Source organism: Berghia stephanieae, chromosome 5 (genome assembly GCF_034508935.2).
Source record: "Berghia stephanieae isolate SIO BIC M18660-M18661 chromosome 5, UCSD_Bste_1.3, whole genome shotgun sequence".
NCBI classification, from domain to species: domain Eukaryota; kingdom Metazoa; phylum Mollusca; class Gastropoda; order Nudibranchia; family Aeolidiidae; genus Berghia; species Berghia stephanieae.
The window spans coordinates 45,730,350-45,754,953 of NC_088364.1; the positions used below are offsets into that span (position 1 = coordinate 45,730,350).

At 36.8% G+C, this 24,604-nt stretch overlaps 1 protein-coding gene across 1 annotated transcript; it reads right to left on the bottom strand.

The window, feature by feature from the left end:
- LOC144973013 (B9 domain-containing protein 1-like) lies at positions 1-23,880 on the bottom strand. The gene is made up of 6 exons (XM_078914937.1): positions 23,803-23,880; positions 21,840-21,908; positions 20,821-20,932; positions 19,917-20,013; positions 18,995-19,125; positions 1-296 (listed from the first exon to the last, which is right to left on the bottom strand). Exons 1-6 carry the CDS (start codon positions 23,857-23,859, stop codon positions 139-141), a joined length of 624 nt encoding a protein of 207 aa, XP_078771063.1. The 5' UTR covers positions 23,860-23,880; the 3' UTR covers positions 1-138.
- Positions 23,881-24,604: the final 724 nt, after the last annotated feature.

Genomic DNA, 24,604 nt, shown 5'->3' on the forward strand with positions numbered 1-24,604 from the left:
TAAAGAAAAAGCCAAAACCAAAACCGTGTTTTGTCAGTCTATGGCTATATAGATTACACACAATTTTGGTCCTGACCAGAGACAATTCTATATCATTATCCTAACTAAGTACATTAAAAAAATCTCATTCAAAAACTACTATGAAGACACAGTGGTCGCGTTATTTTTGGATACTCCATCCGGGATATTCATGTGCTGGAGGTCAGAGGGTACCACGTCATAGCCAAGCTTTTTCATGTCTTTCATCATCACGTTGAAGGTCACGGTCACAAAACCTTGGGATCGAACCCGCGTTACTGAAAAGAAAAATTAATCATGTATATGATACAAAATCAAAAACAAAACATCTTTTTTTCAAATGGAAAAAAAAATATCACACGCAAACAAAAGCAAGGGTAAAGACGAAAATATGAGTTGAGCAGGACAAGAAATACAAGATAGGAAATGCTAGTCAGTAAAACCTTATTTGAACTAAACTCAGCGCAAGACTGGGATAAAGATATCAAAATAAGAAAATTACAATATAATGCAGTGCAATCATAACAGAAAGAAAACTACAATCGAAAAATCTGCCAACTAAAATATATAAAAATAAAACCCTACGATTTTTAAAAAATCATTTATCTAAAATTGCAGTCATGATGATGATGATGATGATCATCATCATCATCATGGATTATCCCTTCTGGACGAGGCCTCCGCACCTGCCAACGAAATATGTTTCTGTCATGCTCCATTCTTCCACATTCAGTAACTGGCTTATTCATGAATCCATTCGCTGATGTTTGTGACCATCTTCTTCTTGGTCTCCCTCTTTCTCTTTCATTCTCCTCAATACCCTTTAGAAATTTTGTTCAAGGGTCTCTTGATAATGATGATTATGATAAAAATTCCATTTGTTGAGCGCTCTATCATATCAGGAGGAAGTGCTCAGAGGGCTTTATATGTGCAAAAACACAATAGTTTGGAATAGAGCAAAGTCTCAAGATGCATTTTAAACCATGCCGAAAATCTTCTGGATGTTCGTTCCAGTTAGGACGTTTCTAGAAAAAGAACGTCTTCCAGATGACACGTAAGACCTCTTTCCTAGAGTGGCGAGCAGTTTTCCATCGGATGACGAGCGAAGGAACAGTGTCGGTGTATGGTAGGGGGAATTAGGCTAAAACCGTGCAAATTCGGGTTGAAAGCATGACAATTTGCACACAGGTTACCAAGACCAATTAAAAACCCATCTGCTATAGAACCACTCTGACAATCAATCATAACGTTTCGGTTTAAGGCCTTAAATTTTCCCCATTACAGCTATATTAAACAAGGGAAATAACTGCGTAAATAAGACATTTTCTTCTTATATTCATTGATTAGTGGAAATTGGGCTAAAACTGTGCATATTGGAATTGAAAGCATGACAATTGGCATACGGGTAGCTAAGACCCATATAAATGACACCTGCTATAGAACCACTCTCGCAATTTAACATAAGAGTGCGTTTTTAACACTTTTATTTTTCCCTATATAGCATACTCATCCAAGTTAAATAACATCGAGAATATAATGTGCTTTCAATAATTTTAATATAATGTTGACCAACTGTAGCTAACAAATTGACGTTTCGGGGGAAAACCCCTTCGTCAGCAAAAGGAGCGTTGAAAACATAAAAGGAAATGTAGTAGGAATTGTAGCGTGTGTATTCCAGAGTGGTTGAAGCCTGAGACGTTAGCTTGGTGTAATCTAGTTGACATACAAAAAACTTGTCCTATCAGCCCCTGCGAGAAGTTCTTTTTGCCATTGTAATTGTATCTAAAAATATGCAAACTCATTCCTTTTTTAGACATATTAGTGTAATACATTCTCTCTCTCTCTCTCTCTCTCTCTCTCTCTCTCTCTCTCTCTCTCTCTCTCTCTCTTTCTTTCTTTCTCTCTCTCTCTCTCTCTCTCTCTCTCTTTCTTTCTCTCTCCGTTTTCTTTCTTTCTTTTAAAGACCCATCAACATTCAATTATGAATTATGAGAATTTCATATGGAATACACAAGTAATGCTACAGTTTTATAACGCTACAAAAACTGCACAATGATTCGCCAGCAAGACACGTAAGACCTATTTCATACAAAACAAGCCATCAATACAGAGTAATTTTTAGACAACAACAGATAGAACGGTCAAGGGTGCTTTTAGCCGAGCACTCAATTATACCTGAACGAGCAAACAATGTGTGTGCAGTGCCTTACACAAGGACACAATAGTACAGATAGAACATGCTCCCATTGCCACCATGCGGTCAATAACGTAATGTTAATAGCTTGTCACAATACTGCATCGTAACGATTGATGATGATGATGATGATGATGATGATGATGATGATGATGATGATGATGATGATGATGATGCTGATGATAATGGTGGTGGTGACGATAGTCATAGCGTTCTAATACAATTGTTTAGGTATACCGACTCCATATTGTCATCAAAATGTAGTAGTCCTTCAGAGCAATTCGGTCCATGGAGCCGGATTTTTATCCCGGTTTCTCTAGCGTGAAATGGACAAAAGCAATTGCTTGATACCCTTTTCATAGGATGCTAGTCTATCGCAAAGTACTTTCCGCCAGATATCCAATCACCTAATTCCCCCCGACTAGTATAGAGCAGTGTCACTCCAAAAATGAAATAGGTGAAGTTCAATCCAAACTGCTCCACGCCGGCAAAACACAAAATTTGTTTTCAAGTATCAATGAATTAGGATGACCCTCAACCTGTCAAACTTATTAAATCAGAGTCTTTTTAAAAGCCCTTATCCTCTTTGAAATCTCATATTTAAGAATCTTTTATAGGTTGAGGGCGACATAAACACAATTGTAGGTCTGATAACCGAACGTAATTATTGACCCCATTTATTAACATTGTTGTAATGGACAATACTTTGCGTCGGTTTGAGAGTATTTCCATTACAACAATGAGCCCATAACAATTGTGGTTATCAGACCTGCGAATAAGTACACGCCGGTCGAGGGTCATCTAAATCCACCGCTATATGAAGTAAAAATGAAAAAGACGTTTTGTTAGTGTTTGGCCATTTCCAGAGAGACCTCATTATTGGAAATATCATTAGTGCCGCGCTGAAGACCGGACTGGACCGCGGTCCGACGGTCTTTTAGCTGTGAACCGAAGACCGTCCCAGAGGGGAAGACCGGCGGCGGTCCTCACTTCTTATCACCTTTCAACTAGTGCGGGGCGGCCTTGCAAGGACCACGGTCCTACGGTCTCGCGCCATAGCCTACTACTTCCCCAGCGATTCGTTGCTTCGGTTGCCTATCTTCCACCAATCACCACCCATCCCACTTAATTAATCGCACCCACCCCCCTTTGCCATACACTAAACGACACAGACGACCATACAGGCAGACGACCACCAACCTCCACTCCGCAAACCGCCCTTTCGTGTGTGAGATGGGGGGGGGGGGGGGGGAACAGGAGGCGCACGCCTTGGACGATTCTATTATACGGGGTAAATTTCAAAATTTACTACACCATAATGATCGCAATGACAATGATCTATGGTGAAGGCATGACCCCTCTTCTCTAATGGGTTATTGTTTGAAATGTATGTGACTACAAAAGATGTGTGTGTTTGTGTGTGTGTGTGTGTGTGTGTGTGTGTGTGTGTGTGTCGAACCTAGCAAGTAGCAAATCCGATTTTTTGTTTTCTTTTGTCCATCTCTTGTCACCACTCCTTTCTATCGCAGTGTTGTCATTTAAAATAATACAATAATATTAAAATTTCGTTTGGTGTTTTTACTAATCAAATAATATGAGTTTCATTAGTTTCTTCCTTCCAAAAAACCCAGTTATAACGTCTGAATTTTAAAAAAGTCCAATAGAATATTTGGGGACCCCGATAGCTCAGTTGATAGAGCACTCTCTTTATACGCAAAGGGCCAGAGATCGATCCCGGGTGCAGTCGATTTTTTTCTGAATCCCTGTCTACTCAGCAATGAATGGGTAGCTGAGTTTGTTAGATCTGGCGAAAAGTCACCATCGATCCCTCTTATCACCTCATCCACCCCCTCTTATTATAACTTCACGCCTCTCTCTTACTCTTCAATGCTCGCTGCCGCCTAATGGGTGTGCGGGTGTGGGGGGAGGGGGGGGGGGTGGGGGGTAGGAGTTGCGTGTGTGTATCAACGCCACGAACAACTCGATCAACGCCTTGGGCGATGCCATTATCTCCGTTAATGGGGATAAATTTCAAATTTTATTAAATTATCGAAGTAACAATGAAGTACGGTGAGCAAATAAAGAAGGCATCACCCCTCTTCTCTAATTAGGTTACAATTTGAAATGAGTGTGACTACTCCGTGTGTTTTACTCCTGTAGGCCACGGTTTTCATCGTGTAGCGGTCTTTAACGGTTCAAGAATGAACGATCCCAGCTCTAAAAGGTCAAACCGGTTCGAATTTCCAACAGTCTCTCAGGAATGTTCAATGTCGAAAAGGACCGATCCTAGGACCGGTCCTTGCGGTCTTCATTTCCCAAGGACCGTAGGACCGTGGTCCTTAAGCTTGCCAAGGACCGCCCCGCACTAAATATCATGAGCTTCTCTTGTATTTCTGTCGGCGTTTTGTATTGTATTATAGACAATCATTTTTTTTCCTTTGCTTTTATCGGCACTAGTTTCTAGACAGATATTTCAATCATTTTTCGATTCACTAATACTTAGCAAGGCCTTTCACATCGTGTGAATTATATTAGGAGATCGTGGTTCTATTTTTCAGTCGTATGAGTGAATACAATGCAACAAGAACCTGTGGGCTACAAAAAAGTATTGAATAAAACAAATTCAAATGAACAAACAATGAATACCTGAAACAAAACGGTATGGGCTCTAAATTCATTCCTTGAGCCAACATTTTAAAATAACCCAATCAAAACAGTAATATTGCAGGAAAATCAACCATAAATTGTATTCGTTATTGACTGATGAAGATTTTTCTGAGCCCGAAAAGTTTCCTGTGAAAAATTCTGTGCATCTTTGAAGGTTTTGTTTAATGCTTATCGTAAATGGTCCAGTTCACAATAAAGTGAGTAAATAAACAAATAAATAAGTAAAGTAAATAAACAAATAAATAAGTAAGTAAATAAATAAATAAATAAATACTGATGATTTCATATCGCGACATCTATCCCGCCCACTCACGTCTAAGGTCACCCTAATTAAAGGTTCTATTCTATGTGTCCGTTCCCGATCATCAAGCACGGGTAAGCACCACGAAGCACTGTCACGTCTTTTGGAGTGTGAAGTGAGAGCTTGATGGCTGCTCTCTCTCAAGGCCAAACCTCAATATTTTAACCCTTTAACTGCGAGGCTGATTTTTAAAATTTTTAAATTATTTTTTTAAGAATCATAGCTGATCATTTATAATGAATGAAGTTGGCGTCACCCAGCTCTTTGTTATTGCTCTTAGACCACCAGTTGGGTGAGTACTTCTCGCTAAATTCTCTCTATCTGACTATAAACGTCAATGTTATATGAGTTGGCACAATTAATTGATCTAGCTTGCAGAATTAGTGAGAGTTTTACTAAAACTCACACCACCAATATATCTGCTTAAAATAGCAGGCCTAGCCGTTTTCACTAAGAGGCCAGTAACAGCAATACAACCACGATAACTCGCACTGCTGCAACGGTACCCTTGGTGAAAAATTTAAATACATTTTAGGATATAATGCCAAGTCAAGTTCAAGGTCCATCGAAACCCGCCAGAAACGGGTTTGTTTAGCGGTCAAAAACGGTTCCGTTTTTTGTTTACTCTTATGAGTGTAACGGATCCTGTCAGAATTCAGTGACATCTTAGACATATTATAAAAATGGAAAATGAGAGGATAGTTGAACGATTTAGATATGTTTATCAACACTTTGACTTATCAATTTATATGTGTTATGTATAGTCATAAGCAACAAGAACACATCACTTTTTTTGCCATCGGCAAGTGACCTTGAAAAGTCTTTGGTTATTGAATATCCAATTTTGTCCCTAAAAATTAATTCCACTCCATTTGTTACTTCTTTCCTTTAAATTGTTTCTTCAAATTTAAATTATTTTAAGTGCTAAGTTAGTGTGTGTGTGTGTGTGGGGGGGGGGGGGGGGAGTAAGGTATCATTTGGCTCGAAAATTTGAAGCTGTCATACTTTGAACACATCGAATGACACGAAGTGATTCAACTGAAAATCATTGCATGGCTACGAGGGCGAGCGGATAAAAGGCTGGCCAAAAAAAAAAAAAACAAAAACAAAAACAAACACACACACACACACACACACACACACAAACAACAAAATACAATACAAAAACAAGGCGGTTTCAAGACAGCGGACTAGATGCGGAGAGCAACCCAAGAAGCAGTATGCGTGGCACAGTTAAAAACAGAAAGGAGTTCCGGTGGATTAGAATTAGAATTAGAATTAGAATTAGAAGAAGAAGATGAAGATGAAGAAGATGAAGAAGAAGAAGAAGAAAGAAGAAGAAGAAGAAGAAGAAGAAGAAGAAGAAGAAGAAGAAGAAGAAGAAGACGAAGAAGAAGAAGAAGAAGAAGAAGAAGAAGAAGAAGAAGAAGAAGAAGACATTCACGGATTTAGCGTATATACAACAAGATATGAAGTGAGTAGAAAAGTGCCAGAAGACAATAGAGAATAAAAATTTTTTTTCGCGGCGGTGGTGGGGTTTGAACCTGCGACCTTATTGGTACGACAATTCCGCCTGGCAGGTGAGAGCGTGGCTCTACCGTGTGAGCTATCCACGAACACAAAAAATATTCGTTTCAAACCCAAGTCATTTCTAGATCCCTCTCTCATAGCGTTTATTAATGTAAAGAAAGAGGCCACGTGACCGGAAAGATTGACACAGTGTGTATTGAAACCATGTTACTATTTCAAGCATTTCAGTTTTAACCTTAGATTCATATCTCAAGCTGTGAGGAGGACCAATAAGCACTTAAGTTATAGTCATGTGAATAAAAGTAAGGTAGATCGACGGAAAGTCAGAGCTTTTAAAAGCTCAAAGGATTTTTAGTTTGTCCATCAAGCCAAAGCCTGGTTTCATGACAACACGTGACCGGCTGAACATTCTTCCCGCCACTATCTAATATGTGATTTATTCCGGGGGATCGAGCACTTCCCATAGAAAGCACCGTGGACTAAATTGTCCAGCAAAGTGGGTTATTAGCAGGAACCATCGTTCATCGGGTGGTCACTTACGGGCAATTACGAGTGGGCCCCAGGGCCTTGTCTGCCCCAATAAGAATAAGAGAAAGACAAACTGGGGCTAGCAGCTCAATAAATTACCAGAGCGCTTCTCAAAGGACTCGCCCACAATCTATGTATCCGTCCATTTATATCTCAGTCTGTCCATCTTTTATTTAAAGGTCTATCTATCTTTCTAACTATATATCTATCTATATATAACTATCTATCTATTTATCTATCTATCTATCTATCTATCTATCTATCTATCTATCTATCTATCTATCTATCTATCTATCTATCTATCTATCTATCTATCTATCCCCCTACCTATCTATCTATCCACCTATATATATAATATATATATATATATATATATATATATATATATATATATATATACATATATATATAATATATATATATATATATATATATATATATATATATATATTATATATATATATAATTATATATATTATTATATATATTATATATCTGACTCTATGTTTGCCGGTCTCTCTCTCTCTCTCTCTCTCTCTCTCTCTCTCTCTCTCTCTCTCTCTCTCTCTGAATATATCCATTAATCAATCTTTTTATCTTTCTATCTATCTATTTATCTGACTGTCTGTCTATTTGCCTGCCTGTCTGTCCGTCTGCGTCTCTCTCTCTCTCTCTCTCTCTCTCTCTCTCTCTCTCTCTCTCTCTCTCTCTCTCTCTCTCTCCCTACCCCAATATATCCATCGATCTATATTATATCTATCTATCTATACATCTATCTATCTATCTATCTATCTATCTATCTATCTATCTATCTATCTATCTATCTATCTATCTATCTATCTATCTATCTATCTATCTATCTATCTATCTATCTGTCTATTATCTATCTATATTGTGTGGCTATGTGGTCTTCTGATATTATACACGCATTCGGATCGGAAGGTCCCGGGTTCCCATAATTGAGTTCTTGAAAATATCTCTTTACTCACATCCTCTCACCCTACACAGGGTTAAAATGGGTACTTTTCCATTAACAGCATTGTCTTTGTCGAAAAAAAACAATTGGTAACATCGCCTAACAGGCGTCATGTCTCGTCCTACAAGTTAAGTGTTGCTGTTGACTAAGGACCCTATTTAAAGTGCATTGAGCACGGTTAGTGGATATTGCGCGATATAAATGCTCCATGTTATTTTTATGTTTTAAAATGCAGTAAACATTCTCCTTAATAAAACATGTAAACTCAACCCCACACTGATTTTTTGGCGACTCATTAGATTTTCAGCATCTTAGTCATCCCGACATAATACCGTTTTGAGGCGGTGGGCAACAAATAATATCGTTTTATATCTTCAGAGCAATATTTTACGGTAAGGGCACCGTGAAAACTATAAAGTTGGACTGTGCGGCTATGTGGTCTAGTGGTATGACACTCGCCTTCGGATCGGTGTGGTCCAGAGTTCGAATCCGGCTCTGAGCGGCGCATATTTGATTCCTTGGAAGAGGCTCTCTACTCGCATTCTCTCACCGTACTCAGGTGTAAAATCACTACGTGGCCGTGAACAGTTTTGTCTTTGTCGGGGAAAAAAAACAAAAACAACTTGTAATATCGCCTAGCAGGCGTCATGCCTCGTTCTACATGTTGAGTGTTGCTCTTGGTTGGGACCGACCTCTTGTAAAGCGCTTTGGGCACGTTTAGTGAATAGTGCTCTATATAAAAATGCTTGGGTTTAATAAAAGGATTTGATTAGGAATCTATCAATATACAAACGTACAATATCAATTATTGTGACCAACGTCTCAATCCGCTATTATATAGGAGTGAAACGGGTGACCAGAGATAAGATATATTATTGTTAACATGACCAGAGATAAGACATATTATTATTAACATGACCAGAGATAAGATATATTATTGTTAACATGACCAGAGATAAGATATATTATTGTTAACATGATCAAAGATAAGATATATTATTGTTAACAAGACCAGAGATAAGATATATTATTATAACTGTTTGTTACCTTTTACCTGTTACAACAGGTAACAAAAATCAGAATCAACAACGATATTTCTGAGCCCCTAACCATTCAAAGAGGAGTACGTCAAGGATGTGTATTATCCCCAGCATTATTCAACCTATGCACAGACATAATATTCAGGAAAGTGGAACACTGCCGGGTCTTAATGTCGGGGGAGTGAATATTAATAATCTCCGCTATGCTTATGATACAGTGCTTATAGCAGAAACTGAACAAGATCTACAAGCCATTGTAGATATAGTCAAAACTGAAAGTGAAAAGTTTGGCCTGCTCATGAATGTGAAAAAAAACAAAGACAATGCTATTTAGCAAGAGAAAAAACAATGAGAAAATATCAATTGAAATAGATGGAAAGATCATAGAGCAAGTAAAGTCATTCCAATATCTAGGAGCATTATTGACAGAAGATGGAAAATGCGATGCAGAAATCATCAGACGAATTGCATTGGCCATGAGTAAATTTTCAAAAATGCGTTCCCTAATCACATCCCACGACCTATCACTTACCACAAAAACACGTCTGGCAAAATGCTACATTTGGTCAACACTACTTTATGGATGTGAAACATGGTCTCTGACAAAGACACTAGAAAAAAAACTCAGAGCATTTGAGATGTGGACCTATAGAAGAATTGCAAGGGTATCCTGGAAGGAAAAGAAAACAAATCATCAAGTACTCCAAACTTTAGGAATAACATCAACAACGATCATTTCAACTATTAGAAAGAGGATAACCCTATATTTCGGCCACATCAGAAGGCACGACTCACTACAGAAGACCATTGCAGAGGGAAAGATAGAAGGCAAGCGTGGTCGAGGACGAAGAAGGACAAGCTGGCTTGGAAATGTCGCAGCGTACGTAGGAAGCCCCATAAATCAATGTGCGAAACTCGCAGATGAGAGAGAGAGCTGGCGAACCATGATATCCAACGTCGTGTCCGACATGGAACATCGGTAAGGTAAGGTATTATAACTGTTTAACATCTTGGTGACGAAAAACGAACTTAAAGTTAAAATGACCAGAGATAAGATATATCTGTCTAACATCTTAAGCATTATATTATATTCTTTCAAGTGTATAAAACAAAACAAAAAAAGGTGGCACAATTTGCATATTTTCTGGTTATTAACTCAAATTTCAACACCGTATTCGTCTAGACAAAAACCCGTTTTGAGGCGGTGAGTCCCAATTTATGTACTCGTAGTTAACTTTCAAAGGGTGTACGTAGTACACCCACAATCCAAAACTTTGCTTTGAGTTTGGAAGATGCCAGTCGGAAGTACTCGTGAGTTTAAACTTTAAAGTGCTCTTACCCGTCGGGTTTTGATATTACTATAACCATCATAAAAACAAAAAGCGATGAATGAAAAAGACAGTCATTTAACAAAATAATAGGATTCAACCGTTTGATGTCACGTCCGCCCAGCCACCAGCATCTTGGTTCTAAACAAAAAAAAACCCGGTACTTTTCATTCTTCATGCTGGCTAGATCTGTTTCACATGTCATGTGATCAGAATGTATAAAAGTCGAAACATGATCAGATTTATAATGTTTTTCTCCTCTGAATACACTTTTATGCTCGTCGGAGAAGTATTTCGTTTTAAGGGCGTCCGCCATTGTTCCGACAGTTTAGAACCGCGTACTTACGAGGGAAGTGGCGTCACGACTGTTGAAGCCTATAAAGGTTTGTACGCTTATTTAGCAGCGCTAGCCTCTCAGTTCTCATTCGTCTTTAATGTTTTGTTAACAAAGGGGAAATCAGACACGTCCGCATCATTTATAATCTCCGTGAATTCAATTTAAGCTTTTATTCTATTATATGTGATTGTTATTTATTTCTTCGGGCTTCAATCAGCAACATTATTTGGATTTTATTATAACGTAACATCCTAGCCACGCAGCACAGGGTAAATATATCAGCATGTCGATGAGTAGTCCTTAAGTCATGAAACTGAAATTGATCCCGGTTTCTATAGCGTGAAATTGCTTGCTACCCTTTGATAGGACGCTAGTCTATCGCAAAGTATTTTCCGCCAGATGTGACATATCCAGCTACCGACAGTGTTGGGTGGGGGGTTGGCAGAAAAAAAAACGTCTCGAACTGCACCCGGGATCGATTTCGGTTCCTTTGATTGTGAAGCGAATGTTCTACCAATTGAGCTATTGGACCCACCTATGACCCCAAAAGACTTGAGCTTTTATATTGCGCAACTTCCATTAAACGTTCCCAAAGCGCTATACAAGAGGTCCTTTGCCTTACACGGAGGATGAGACTTGACGCCTGTTACTGTTAGGCGATATTACATATTTTCTCCGACAGATACAACATTGTTAACGGCTAGGTGCTTATTTTACATCTGAATGTGAATAAAGAGCCTTTTGCGTGAACTCAACTAGGCGCCGCTTAAAGGTGGACTCGTACCCAGGAGTTTCCGATCTGGAGGCGTGTCATACCAAAAGACCACATAGCCAAGCAAATTAAGAGAGAGAGAGAGAGAGAGAGAGAGAGAGAGAGAGAGAGAGAGAGAGAGAGAAGAGAGTGAAGATAGTTGATAGATAGATAGAGATAGATAGATAGATAAATATATATATATATATATATATATATATATATATATATATATATGAGCGAGAGAGAGAGAGAGAGAGAGAGAGAGAGAGAGAGAGAGAGAGAGAGAGAGAGAGAGAGAGAGAGAGAGAGAGAGAGAGAGTCAGTCAATGGCAATTTGAATTCACAAGGCAAAGTCAATCGCTATTAATACTGTTGGAGTATAAATTAATTAATGTTAAACTTCTTCAAGGCATCATTCATGTCTAAGATAGTCCCATTTTGTGAACCATGACTACCAATCTTCTTATTGGGTTAATTTCGTTGGGCTAATTTGGTGTCAGAGAAGACCGTTCAGAGAGGAGGAAGCCTTTGAAGTTAAAAACGAGAGTGATTGATAAGCCTGTGGATGGCCACTGTCATGACCGTCTTCCGTTTGTCCTGTCCGTCTAAAGTAGGTACGTTGGAGTTCATTTTCCGCGGCCTATTTTAAAATTGACTTCTTTTCCGGTTAATGTGTTAATTTTGTTTGCACAGTATGTATCCGCGGTCACTGCCCCTTGTTATTTTGCCTGCGCACAAGAGCGCGCGCGCATGTGTGTGTGTGTGTGTGTGTGTGTGTGTGTGTGTGTTGTTTGTTTGTTTTTTTTGTTTTTTTTTTTGACGTCGGTATTCACCCCTTTACACTATGACTGAATTTATTTCAAGTGTAATTTCTGCCAATATTAATGTTAAGGTGTGAAATCTGCAGACATGGCCCTCTTCACTAAGAGAACAGTTATAAATAGTAACACCACACGAGCTTCCTCGTCATCTCATCGATGCTGTTTTTAATTATTATTTAACTAGTGGAGAACCCGCAAAAAATGCGAAGAAAAAAAGACTATTGGGAACAGAGGCAGTCATCTATTATATTTATTATACTACTGTATTGTAATTTTAGATTTGCTGGTAATTCTGTGCTCGATGTTTTACGGAACAATGTTGATCCCTAACCCTATCTTTTAAAAGAAGAGATTAGAAAGATTATTATTCCTTGATAGCATCCAGAGAGATTTAAAATCAAGTCATCAATTTTTGTTGTGGATATGCTAGAATTGCGCAGAATAAATTATACTCGCAATGAAAGTCAAACGTCAAAAAAGGATTGAGTATTATGACCGAGCAGATTTTCTTCGTATTAATTTGAGTCAACGGATGATAGAATTAGCCTGATGGCGGGTTAAGGTAATAATATGTGACGTATCAAAATCTACGTCATCCTAAAATTGTGTCCCTAATCTGACAAAAACCCATTTTAACAAATTCAGGGTTATATTTATTAAATCACAAAAAAAAAACAAAAAAAAAAAAAAACAAAAAAAAAACAACAAAACACCCCCCCGCCCAAAAAAAAAAAAATAAATAAAAAAAGTGTATGTACTTCATATATCTATAGATTAAGTTGACCCCCCATTTTGTCAAAGACTTAATCTTAAGAGTTTGAAGATATATATATATATATATATATATATATATATATATATATATATATATATATATATATATATATATATATATGCAATCTTTCTGAATAAATAGCAGAGGTTGTTTGCGCAAAAATGTGGGTTTTCAGTTTTGTCCATAACAACTATGTTAACAGAAAAAGTGTAGCGAGCATAAAAGAAAAGAGCGGCCGGACAACATTGAAAGAGAAAGGACGAACAGCCATCCAAATCAAAGACCACCTAAAAATAAAAAATGTAAAAAAAAGGAGCCAGGCTAAGCTCTACACCACTCTCTGATAGATTTGCACATACTCAACCCTTTTTTTTTCAAGTACAAAATGGTTACAGAACAACTTGAGAAAATCTATCGGTTTTGTGAAATTTACTCGTCAAATTGTAAACATTTCTGTCACAGGAGGACAAAATTATTGTGGTTAAGATTCATAATTTAACACCATCCCACACCACACAGTCAATTGAATTGGGTTGGAACTTTGGAACTTGGAACGACACTCGTCCCAAATAGCAAGAGGTCTGTGGTTTGATACCCAGTCGAAGCAATTATAAAATAAAGGGTTGTTATCTTATTTTCTCGGGATTGCAGTTTATTCCAGTAATTTCTCTCTTTATTATGTATTATCTACCAAAACCAAAGCAAAAAGAAAAGCACTTTTACGCGCAGTGTCAAGTACGAGTGTTGAGGGAAGGGACAAAACTATGAATATCATGACATCATACGAAGAGTTGCATCCCTTGAAAAATGGAGCCGCTTAATCATTTCACTGGCATGGGTTGGAATAGACCTTATAACACCAGTCCCTGATTAATACTACCCTATGAGCTGTAAAACTATAAATTTAACGCCTTTTTTTATTTGGCTATACATAAAACAATTTATGTGGTCTTGTGGAATGACACTCTCCTTCACAGTGGAAAGTCCTGGTTTTGAGTAACGCATAACTGTCCTTAAAAAAAGTCTATTTACTCACATCCTCTCATCATTCACAGGTTTGTCTTTGTTGGAAAAAATTGTAATATCGCCTAACTGGTGTTATGTTTCGTCCTAAATGTCTTGTGTTGATGTTGGCTAGGGATCCCTTGTAAAGCGCTTTGAGCATGTTGAGTGGATATTGCGCTATAAAAATGCTCAAGATAATGGTAGTTAGTGAATACCATAGCATATCAGAATGTAGTCATTGTGAAACAATGTTTTATTTTAACACTGACTTCATGGCAATACAAAGAAACACTTATGACTATATTTTGCAGTTTTTATCGTAAGAATTAACCATACAATCTGACACATCTCAATTGACAAGGCACTTGTGACTGAAAAACCCCATAGTTTTATCCTTGATACCCTCCCTATGGTCTTCTTGTTAAAATATGCTTGCGCTTCTCCATGATAGACATATTGTGGTTCCAATAGCTCAATGGAAAAGCGCTCGCTTCACATGAAAAGGGATCAGTATTATATCTTTTCTGGAACCCCCTTTCCCTGACCACTCAGTAATGATTTGGTAGTTGGGACTATTCTATATTGCGAAAAGTAGTTTGTAATTCCTGATGTGCAATCCAAAAGGGTAGCTAGCCACAACAGCAACCGAATGACCACTTTAAAAAAAAAAAATCTGTTTTGGTAACTGTGGCAACTGTGGTAACTCAGTGTTACAGGGGCTATGGGGTTTAGTGATATGACAATCGCCTTTGGATCGGCCCAGTGTTCGAGTCCCGATCTGAGCGGAGCATAGTTGAGTCCTTAGAAAAAGCTCTTTACTAACATTCTGTCACCACATTCAGATGTAAAATGAGTATTTGGTTGTTAAAGGTTGTTAAAAGACAGGCGTCTGTCGGAGAATAAATCGCAATATCGTCTAACAGGCATCTTGTCTTGTCCTACATGTTAAGTGCTGCTGTTGGCGAGGGCTTTGAGCATGTTTTGTGGATAGTGTGCTATATGCAATCGTAATGGATGTTCTTACAGAACAGATTAGGTATAAGGCAACATGGAACATGATGTATGCAGACGACGTGGTATTTTTGAATGAAACATAAGCTGAGGCAGAAAATGAGCTGGAGGGATGGAGATGGCTGTTGGAAAGGATGAAAATTAAGGGTAAGCTGATCGAAAACAGAGTATTTGTGCATGGGACAACAGTCAACAGGACCACCATTAAAGATAGGAGAAGAGAATTCGAAGGTTGACTGTGAGTGAAGACTGTATCAATAAAGATGAATAGGTTGAAATAGTTTGGACATATTAAGAGATGAGAGAGGGAGATAAAGTATTAGGTATACAATTAGCGGGTAAGAGAATAAAGGGATGCCCCAAGACTAGATGGATGGATAGGGTAAAAGAGGATATGAAAGAACTGGACCTGAAGGAAGATGATGCAATGAACTGAGATGCATGGAGGTGTGGTATTCATTATGGCAACCCTGCAAAATGTGAGATAAGCCGAGAAACGAAGAAAAAGAGTGGATATTGCGCTATAGAAACACTCAAGGTTTTAATTTGTGTGAGTGTTTTTCTTACAGTGCTTCTTCTTGTTACAAAATCGTGCAATGCTGAGCATAGTGACCAGATGGGTAACAATGACCAAAAAATAAACTCTGACCTCAGTGGAGTGTCTTTGAGTACAGACTTTATATTCATTATTCCACTCCACAAATGAGTACCTGACTGTATGCAATGATGGATATTGTAAGAATACTAGTAAAAAGAAGGACAGGTAACAGATGATTAGTACTGTATACAATGGAAATTGGATTCAATTTGGCCTGCTCGGGTAATAGGAGAAGTAGGTACTTTGGTAAAAAATTCAAATTGGATTGAGCTCAATGAAACCTATATCATTTTAAAGTGATTCTAATGATACCAAAATTGTGAAAATCAGATAAGCAGAAAAAAAGTTGTGTTAGTTTAAAGGCTGACAAATGGTCTTCTATTTGCCTTTGTTATTTACTGACGGACTTTGTGACCTGAAAATTGTTGCATTTCCGGTAGTAACCGCCATTTGGATTTCAAAACTGGTCTAAAATGACCGCTAAGATTTGAGTAAGGATTTTACTGGAACGAATTTCATGGATGCGGTATACAACTTTGCCCTGAATTTAATTTTATAAAAAAGTTAAGATGTTAAATAAACGTGCCAGCATGAAATTTTGATTTACCAAGTTCTAATCTTTTAATTATCCAAAGCTAAATTATACCCTATTTTATCCATAATTAAAAGTTATACTAAATTGTCATTGATTTTAAAATAAACTACACCAAACGATAGAGTAATTTCTCCTGAAGAAAATAAGACATAAATCATTAAAATCCATCCATAAACAAAAAAATCTATGGAACTTTTTCTGAGACCCATCACTCAAAAGTCCAAAAAATCGGGTCACAGCCACTAGGCCATTTATCGGCTCCCTGCTGGAGGGCCAAATGGACGTTTACCAAAGTACCTAGGAGAAGCATTGGGAAGCACTGTGAGCATTGCAAATTCGTGGAAATAAGATACATAAAAGCTCATATCTATATATAGATAAAGATTCCGGCATGCCATTAAAGGGACACAATTTTATACTGTATGAGTAAAATGCAGGATTTTTGTTGTTGCTGTCCTACTGTATGATTCTTGTCTGTTGTGTGTCCCTCAGTAAAGTTTTCTTCGTAGTTAAAATTCACTGATTATACACTAAATCAGTTTCCCTTCTTCTTTACATTAATCTATTGACTTAGTCAATCTAGCTATCATTTCGGAATATGTCTGTTTAAAAAGAGAAAAAAAAATTGTGGTGCTTTTGTTATTGTGAAATCTGAAAAATGGTTTTAATTATCTAAATTTTTGTTTTGTTTGTTTGTTTCTTGATATATATATATATACGAAATGATAGCTAGATTGACTAAGTCAATAGATTAATGTAAAGAAGAAGGGAAACTGATTTGGTGTATAATCAGTGAATTTTAACTACGAAGAAAACTTTACTGAGGGACACACAACAGACAAGAATCATACAGTAGGACAGCAACAACAAAAATCCTGCATTTTACTCATACAGTATAAAATTGTGTCCCTTTAATGGCATGCCAGAATCTTTTCAATCAGAAATTCTCCACTTATTTATCTGAACATGACTAAAGTGACACTTTACACACTTTAAACACTTTTCTTCAAGACAGTCATAACAACAGAGCCACTAAGGGCTTTTATGCAGTTTAAGTGCGAGTCAAGGTTTCAATAAAGTCAAATTTGCATCACTCTTAATGCCACTCTTGTTAAAATGGCTACGCAATGAGTAGTCCTCGAGTGTCATAAGCTACATGGAGATGAAGTTGATTACTGGCTGTTTCATCGCAGATATTTGAAGGTTGAGGGAAATCTTAATCTACGGATACAGTGGAATCCTGATAAAACCAACACCACTGGACCAGAGAGATTTGTTGATTTAAAGCAAGGTTGAATTTATCTATTTTCCAATCCAATCCAATTCAAAATCCAAAATAGTTTCAGCTTCATGTGATGAAGATTGACACAACTAGGTGTTGTGGGGTGGCATTGATGTAATACAGTCCAAGCCGGTATTGGGGAAGCCACGTAATTGGGACAGCAGCTTTATTGAGACGATTCCTTGGGAATGGATTTTTTTCTATATAATAGGTCATACCTTTTTCAATTCAAACCTGCTTAATTGAGATGTCCTGTCACTTAATGGGCACGAAATTTGACATTTAACATCTCCATAAGAGGATTTTTGTTGTTGTCTTCAATAATTTAAAACGATGGTTCATAAAATGTAAATAAGTTTAATGGGACGGTCAACCGGGTGTGTGGTTGTACTGTTCATCACGTTAGGTGTGAACATTAGAATTTACCTGTATCCTCCAGTAGTGTTTATAGCGACAGCCAATCGGGTGTGTGGTCGAACCATTATCATAGATGATAATGTTAATGAGCATTGCAAACTAGAGACTATTAAGAGGGCTATGCTAATGAATGATTGCTTTGTTTGTTCAAGGCTGTCACTACTAAAAGATTTGTTTGTTCAATGAGACAAATTAGCGGACAATGCATTCTTAATCCGTTTTTACTTATGCCACCGTTATAAGCGGCATATTTGTTAATTGTTTTGTGCACTTAGATTTGTCTCTCATTGTTAGAGGTAGATTAAGGTGTCTGTATTTCATTAAGATGTGAAATGTCACTCAATATCATAGCCGGTGTGTAATCGGGATACCGCTTAATTCGGACGATTGGTCGGGAACTGACCCGTTCCAATAAACTGGCTTGGACTGTATCTATCTATTGGTTTTAAACTGGTCGAGATAAATATAGAATATTGTCGGGTTATTGGTAGCTCTGACATTTTCAGGAATGCTGTTCCATGCGAAAATGGTACTTAGGAAGAATGACTGTGCGCAGTGATTCTGGAATAAGGCAGTGCATATGCATTTATTTTATTTTCTTCCGTGGCTTTTCAATTTGTTAATAGGGATGGTGGTGATGGTGATTCCCTATCAATGAAACACACATAGAGAATAGAACATTTGGGGCCAACAAGAGGTGTTGACTTTAAGAGTGTTGAGTTTTATTTGGATCCATCTGTATTTGAAGTAAAAAAAAAAAAGGTATTTTGTCAGATTGCAGTTGGCGACACACACACAGTAAAATAGGACAACTCACCTTCTCTTCCCTCTCCTTGAGCTACAACTCGAGGGTTGACGTACTCGGGTCGTCTACCTAGCAACCAGGCAGTGAGTTTCTGTAAGAGGGAACTTGACTCTGGCACAAACATAGGTACCGTCAATGTGTGTCTGGGATGGAAATAAGTCAATGAATAAAATGAGTATCATGTTTTCATCTACGGCTATTAGAAAAGTAATAAAGCATCTTTGATTGAGCCAGTTTTGAAACAAAAGTCAATACAGGCTGACACAACTGAAGTAATATGGGGTGATATGATGGGTGGTGGATAAGGTGTTGAACCAAACCTGAGGGGACCAACCACAGTTCCAGGCACATTCTTGACAATGTCCTTTTTTTCTTTGAGTGAGAAGCATAGTCCCTAATGACAATACACAGTGAGTAGACACATGGGCTATCTTTTTTTTCCCATTACTACCGACTCTAAAAACCATTAAAGATAATTAGAGAAAATTTTGTATTTTATTATCTATTTACATTGACCTAAGTGAAATACTGGATGTGTGACAGCTAAAGCATACAATGGCTCTGGCTTTGTATCCTTTACAAATGTAACTATCAGTTTGGTGCAAGACTTTCAGTTTAATGAGCATTTCTCAATATTCAAATGCAAATGAGAAATGATGAGAAGCGCTTATAGTACTCTAAAATATTATTCTTAATTGAAATATCAATTTGTAGTATTTGTCTTTCTGATGAAATACCTGTTGTCTCATTTATATCTCTGAATCACCCAACCATCCCAACCAACATCCAACCATTCATACTCTCAACCAACCCTAGTTACAACTGTCCAGGTATAATGGACACAAGGAATACATTGTAACTCTTGACCACATACAATACACCAGCCATTCCATCCAAGCAATCCAACCATCCATGCCTATGGATTATAACGTACCGTCCAGGTGTGATAGGTACGTGACATACACCATAACCCCTGACCACATCGGTTCCAAAGGCATCCAAACCATAGGCATAAACAACTAGCTGAGGCCCTGTAAAAAGAAAATTTAATTGGATTAATATACTCTTTGAATATCCAAATTGTAGTCCCACTTTATCCATTATCAAAAGAAAAGCCCCTGTTGTCATAACTTCATTGTAATAAAGTCATATGACCAAAACAATGACACAGTTAAAACCATTTTTACCAGATAAGAGTTTTGGAATAAAAAGAGACAACCTTTTCACTCTACAAAATATGACACAAGCTAAAATTATTAATATTATTAGCATCAAGATTGTCATTATGCCCATCATTATCATGATCACGCCTGAGATATCTAATGATTAGTTAGTCTTCATTGTATTTCATTACCTCTTTATATTATTTTGTATATAACAGCTAATTGCCAAAAATGAAATTGTGAAATAAAATGAGCAAAAGGCCTGGTACATAGTCCCTGTTAAGAACACAGTTTGCTTAGAAATGCTTTTCGGTAGTGCTGTTAATATTTTTCCCTGCTAGAACACATTCTTTTCATCCCTATCACGAATCATAGCATCGGTCATCGACCTTGCTTAGTAATAATAATGATTTAATATAGTAGCTGCTACATGAGGTGGTTGTTACTTCCTGTGTGTATGTTTTGAGTAATAATAATAACAGAATATTTTTATAGCGCTCTTTGCCGAGGCAGAGTATGTGTCAAAGCAACACATATTGTTATTAGCCACAATCTCCATTCCTTGCATCACTCAAGCTGTGATTATTATGTTTCTTATTAAAAGTAATTGTTAGGGGTGCAATTTGTAGGGTGGTGTATTTAACAGGGATTATTTAAACAGTCTAAAATGCTTACATCCAGATGGACTTGTGCTTTTAAAAGTTGCATCAATTGGAAAGTTCCAGACAAATCTTTGGTGTTCATCATGACTTTTCTTGGTTATCTGTGTGATGCTTTCGTCCAATCCCTGACAGCAAAATATAAAGAAAATGTTTATGGTAAACTCAATTATTCTATTTGTCTGTCTTCATCCATTTCATCGATTAATTTTTTGCCTTTTAGTGTCATGAATCAACAAATTTTGTCTACCTTCAAGTACTAACTTTCATTACACCAGCATCTGAATAACATCACACTCCTTTTCGTTTTCCACTGCAACACACTTATGTCATGAGATAAGAATAAAAATATCACATCATCGTCCCGTTTTTCCCCCTTATATACTATTAATAATGATGCATCCAATATAATGGCACATCATTTTTAATCGCACATATAACATCATTAGTATGATTCCAAAATAACAATCTAATAAAAAGACCAAGGAAATTCATACTTAAAATATCTCAGCTCATAGAAGTAGTTGAATGCTTATCAGAGAATGTGCATTACGGACAGTTATTGAATCTTGTCTCTCATCCATCATAATGACTATTAGTAAGACAAGTCCACTTTTATTTTTTTCTCCTCTAATTAACATTGATCGAGTTCAGCAACATTTGGTTATAACGCCAGATACTTTGTAATCCATGTCATGTTGATAACAGCCATTTCCTCTGTATATTGTTTTGACCCTGAAACATTCCTTATTCCACTGTTGTTACATGTGACTCATTACCTTAATCTGTTACTTTGTCAGGGTTAATCAAACACCAAAAACAAAATTTTAAGTAACTTTTTTAAAATATTGAAACTCCAAATTTACCTTTAAACATCTGGTTTACTCTTACACAAGGGAAACAATAAGAGTCGATTTCATTAAAATTATACTTGGTAAAAATTCAAATTGAGTGACAGGATAGAGTGGACTCAATCCCAAATGGGAAAAGGTTACCTTTTACTCAATATGAATCTATAATAGAGTTCAAACTTACAGAGGTGATGGCCCAGTCCATTCCATAAGAGAAGCAGTATCTACAATAGATGTCATCGAATTCTGGGAACTGGAAATAAATTGAAATGTTATCAAGCATGAACGTCCGATCGTTAAACAACAATAAAGAAAGGTGACTGCTTTAAGTTAAAGACACATATTAAGATACATTTTACTCAAAGCAAACAGGGAAGGATAAAAAGTTGTTAAAATTAATTGCAGTCTCTCTCTCTCTCTCTCTCTCTCTCTCTCTCTCTCTCTCTCTCTCTCTCTATATATATATATATATATATATATATATATATATATATATATATATATATATATATATACATAATTTCTATTTCTCTGACCTCGAAAATGATGACTAGAATAACAGCTATCAAAAGTATGCTTATTTGATGAGAATGATGGCAACGACAACAATGACAGGTGTGTATGTGTGGTAACGATGGTGTTGGTAACATTATGGATCTCACTGGTGATTATAAATGATAATTATAATATCCAAAACAGGTGATAGTCATACTAATATCACTCCAGATTACCCTCTGCTTCTTCTTCTTCTTCTTCTTCTTCTCTCTCTCTCTCTCTCTCTCTCTCTCTCTCTCTCTCACTCTCTTCACACATACACAGCACTGGTACAGGGGCCACCCCTACCACCACCAATACTACTGCAATCAGTGTTGCAAGCGCCAGAAAAACCTTTCAAACAAATTTAGCTCAAATCTCTCTCTCTCTCTCTCTCTCTCTCTCTCTCTCTCTCTCTCTCTCTCTCTCTCTCTCTCTCTCTCTCTCCCTCTCTCTCTCTCTCTCACACACACACACTCTCTCACACATACACAGCACTGGTACAGGGGCGAGGTCCCTGCTTTGTTTACACAGAGACTTGGTTGTTCTTGATTTATTTATATATATATATATATATAATATATATATATATATATATATATATATATATATATATATATATATATATATAATATATATATATATATAGTATTCAATAACAGAACTTAAAAAGCAGTTCTGGAGTTGGAAATTACTTTTCTCTGGAAGGGTTTAAGGAAAGGTACCATTTTTCAGACGGTTCATCTTTGGAGTAATTTCCCGAGTAAATTTATAAAACCTTTTATTAGCATCATTCCATGATTTGTTGATGTTTAACAAATAAGTCTCAGAACATGACACAAGATGAATGAGTATAATTCAGGTAACAGAAAAAGGTGGCTAATTTTTAGCCTTAGACCTGGAACACTTTAACTTTAACAAGCAAGTACGTACTTTGGTAAAAAATTCAAACTGGATTGAGCTTAATAAAAACTATCATTTTTAAGTGCTTTTCAACACGATTCTAAAGATACCAAAATTGTGAAAATCAGATTAGCAGAAGAAAAGTTATGTTATTTTAAAGGCTGAAAAATGGTCTTCTATTTGCCTTTGTTATTTACTGATGGACTTTGTGACCTGAAAATTGTTGCATTTCCGGTAGTAACCACCATTTGGCTCATTTGGATTTCAAAACTGGTCTGAAATGGACCCTAAGATTTGAGTAAAGATTTTGCTGGAACGAATTTCATGGATGCGGTATATGTACATCTTTGCCCTGAATTTAATTATAAAAAAGTTAAGATGTTAAATAAACGTGCCATCGTGAAATTTGGATTGACTAAGTTCTAATCTTTTAATTATCCAAAGCTAAATTATACCCTATTTTATCCATAATCAAAAGATATATTACTAAATTGTCATTGCTACACCAAACGATAGAGTAATTCCTCCTGAAGAAAATAAGAATAAGACAGGCCGAGCATGTTTACACTTGACAACGGACTGGCAATTGACATTTAAAAAGATTTCCGCGGTAAAATAACAAATCATAATATACAAATCACTCAATGGTTATTAAATCTCAATGGGAACAACAGAAGCAATGACATTAGGGGACATTGTTTCCCACTGACCTGCCCAGATTCGATTTGTCCACTGACCATAACCAAAAACACTGAAGGCGTAGCCATTTTCAGGATAAAAAAAAAACAAGGAATGTACGTAGGAACTCAGTAGTTAATAAAAGTAATAGTAATATAAAAATAAATTGGACCGGGTCAATAAAATCAAACTAATTGACTTGTACAGCTGAAATGGTTTATCATATTAATAATATGCATGGTCATTTAATGACTTACATGTTCTATGTTCAATAAACGTCTTCGTTTAGCTGAATAAAAAGATAACTGATACAATAAGGGTGTTGCGTAAAGGATTATGACCAGGTTACTCCTCATGTATTTTGAGTGTTTACAATATCTTGCTTGTATACTTCCGGCACCAGGGTTGCCAGTTTGGCATTTTAAATGCCAGATTCCAAAAATCTGGCATTTTTGAAAACCGTTTGGCATTAGAAAAATCATTTGGCATTTGGCATTTTCATTTGGCATTTTCTTTTCTTGTATATTATACTTCAAATGACACCTTTTCTTAATTATTTCTAAACGCGTAAAAACAAACATCTTCACATTTCTTTTTCATTCTTAAAATCCAACCGTGGTGTAGTGGTTTAGCACTCCACTTAGTAGTCAGTAGGTAAATAATTACCCCAACAGGAAATTTAGTATAATTCAAAAAAAAAAAAAAAACAAAAAAAAAAAAAAAAGAAAAGAAAAAGAAAAGAAAACACGCAAGCCACCAGGATATGATAGTAAATTGTCTATCAAAAGTGAGTAGTTTTCTTAGTGGGGGTGGGAGTCAACAGACTTTGGCATC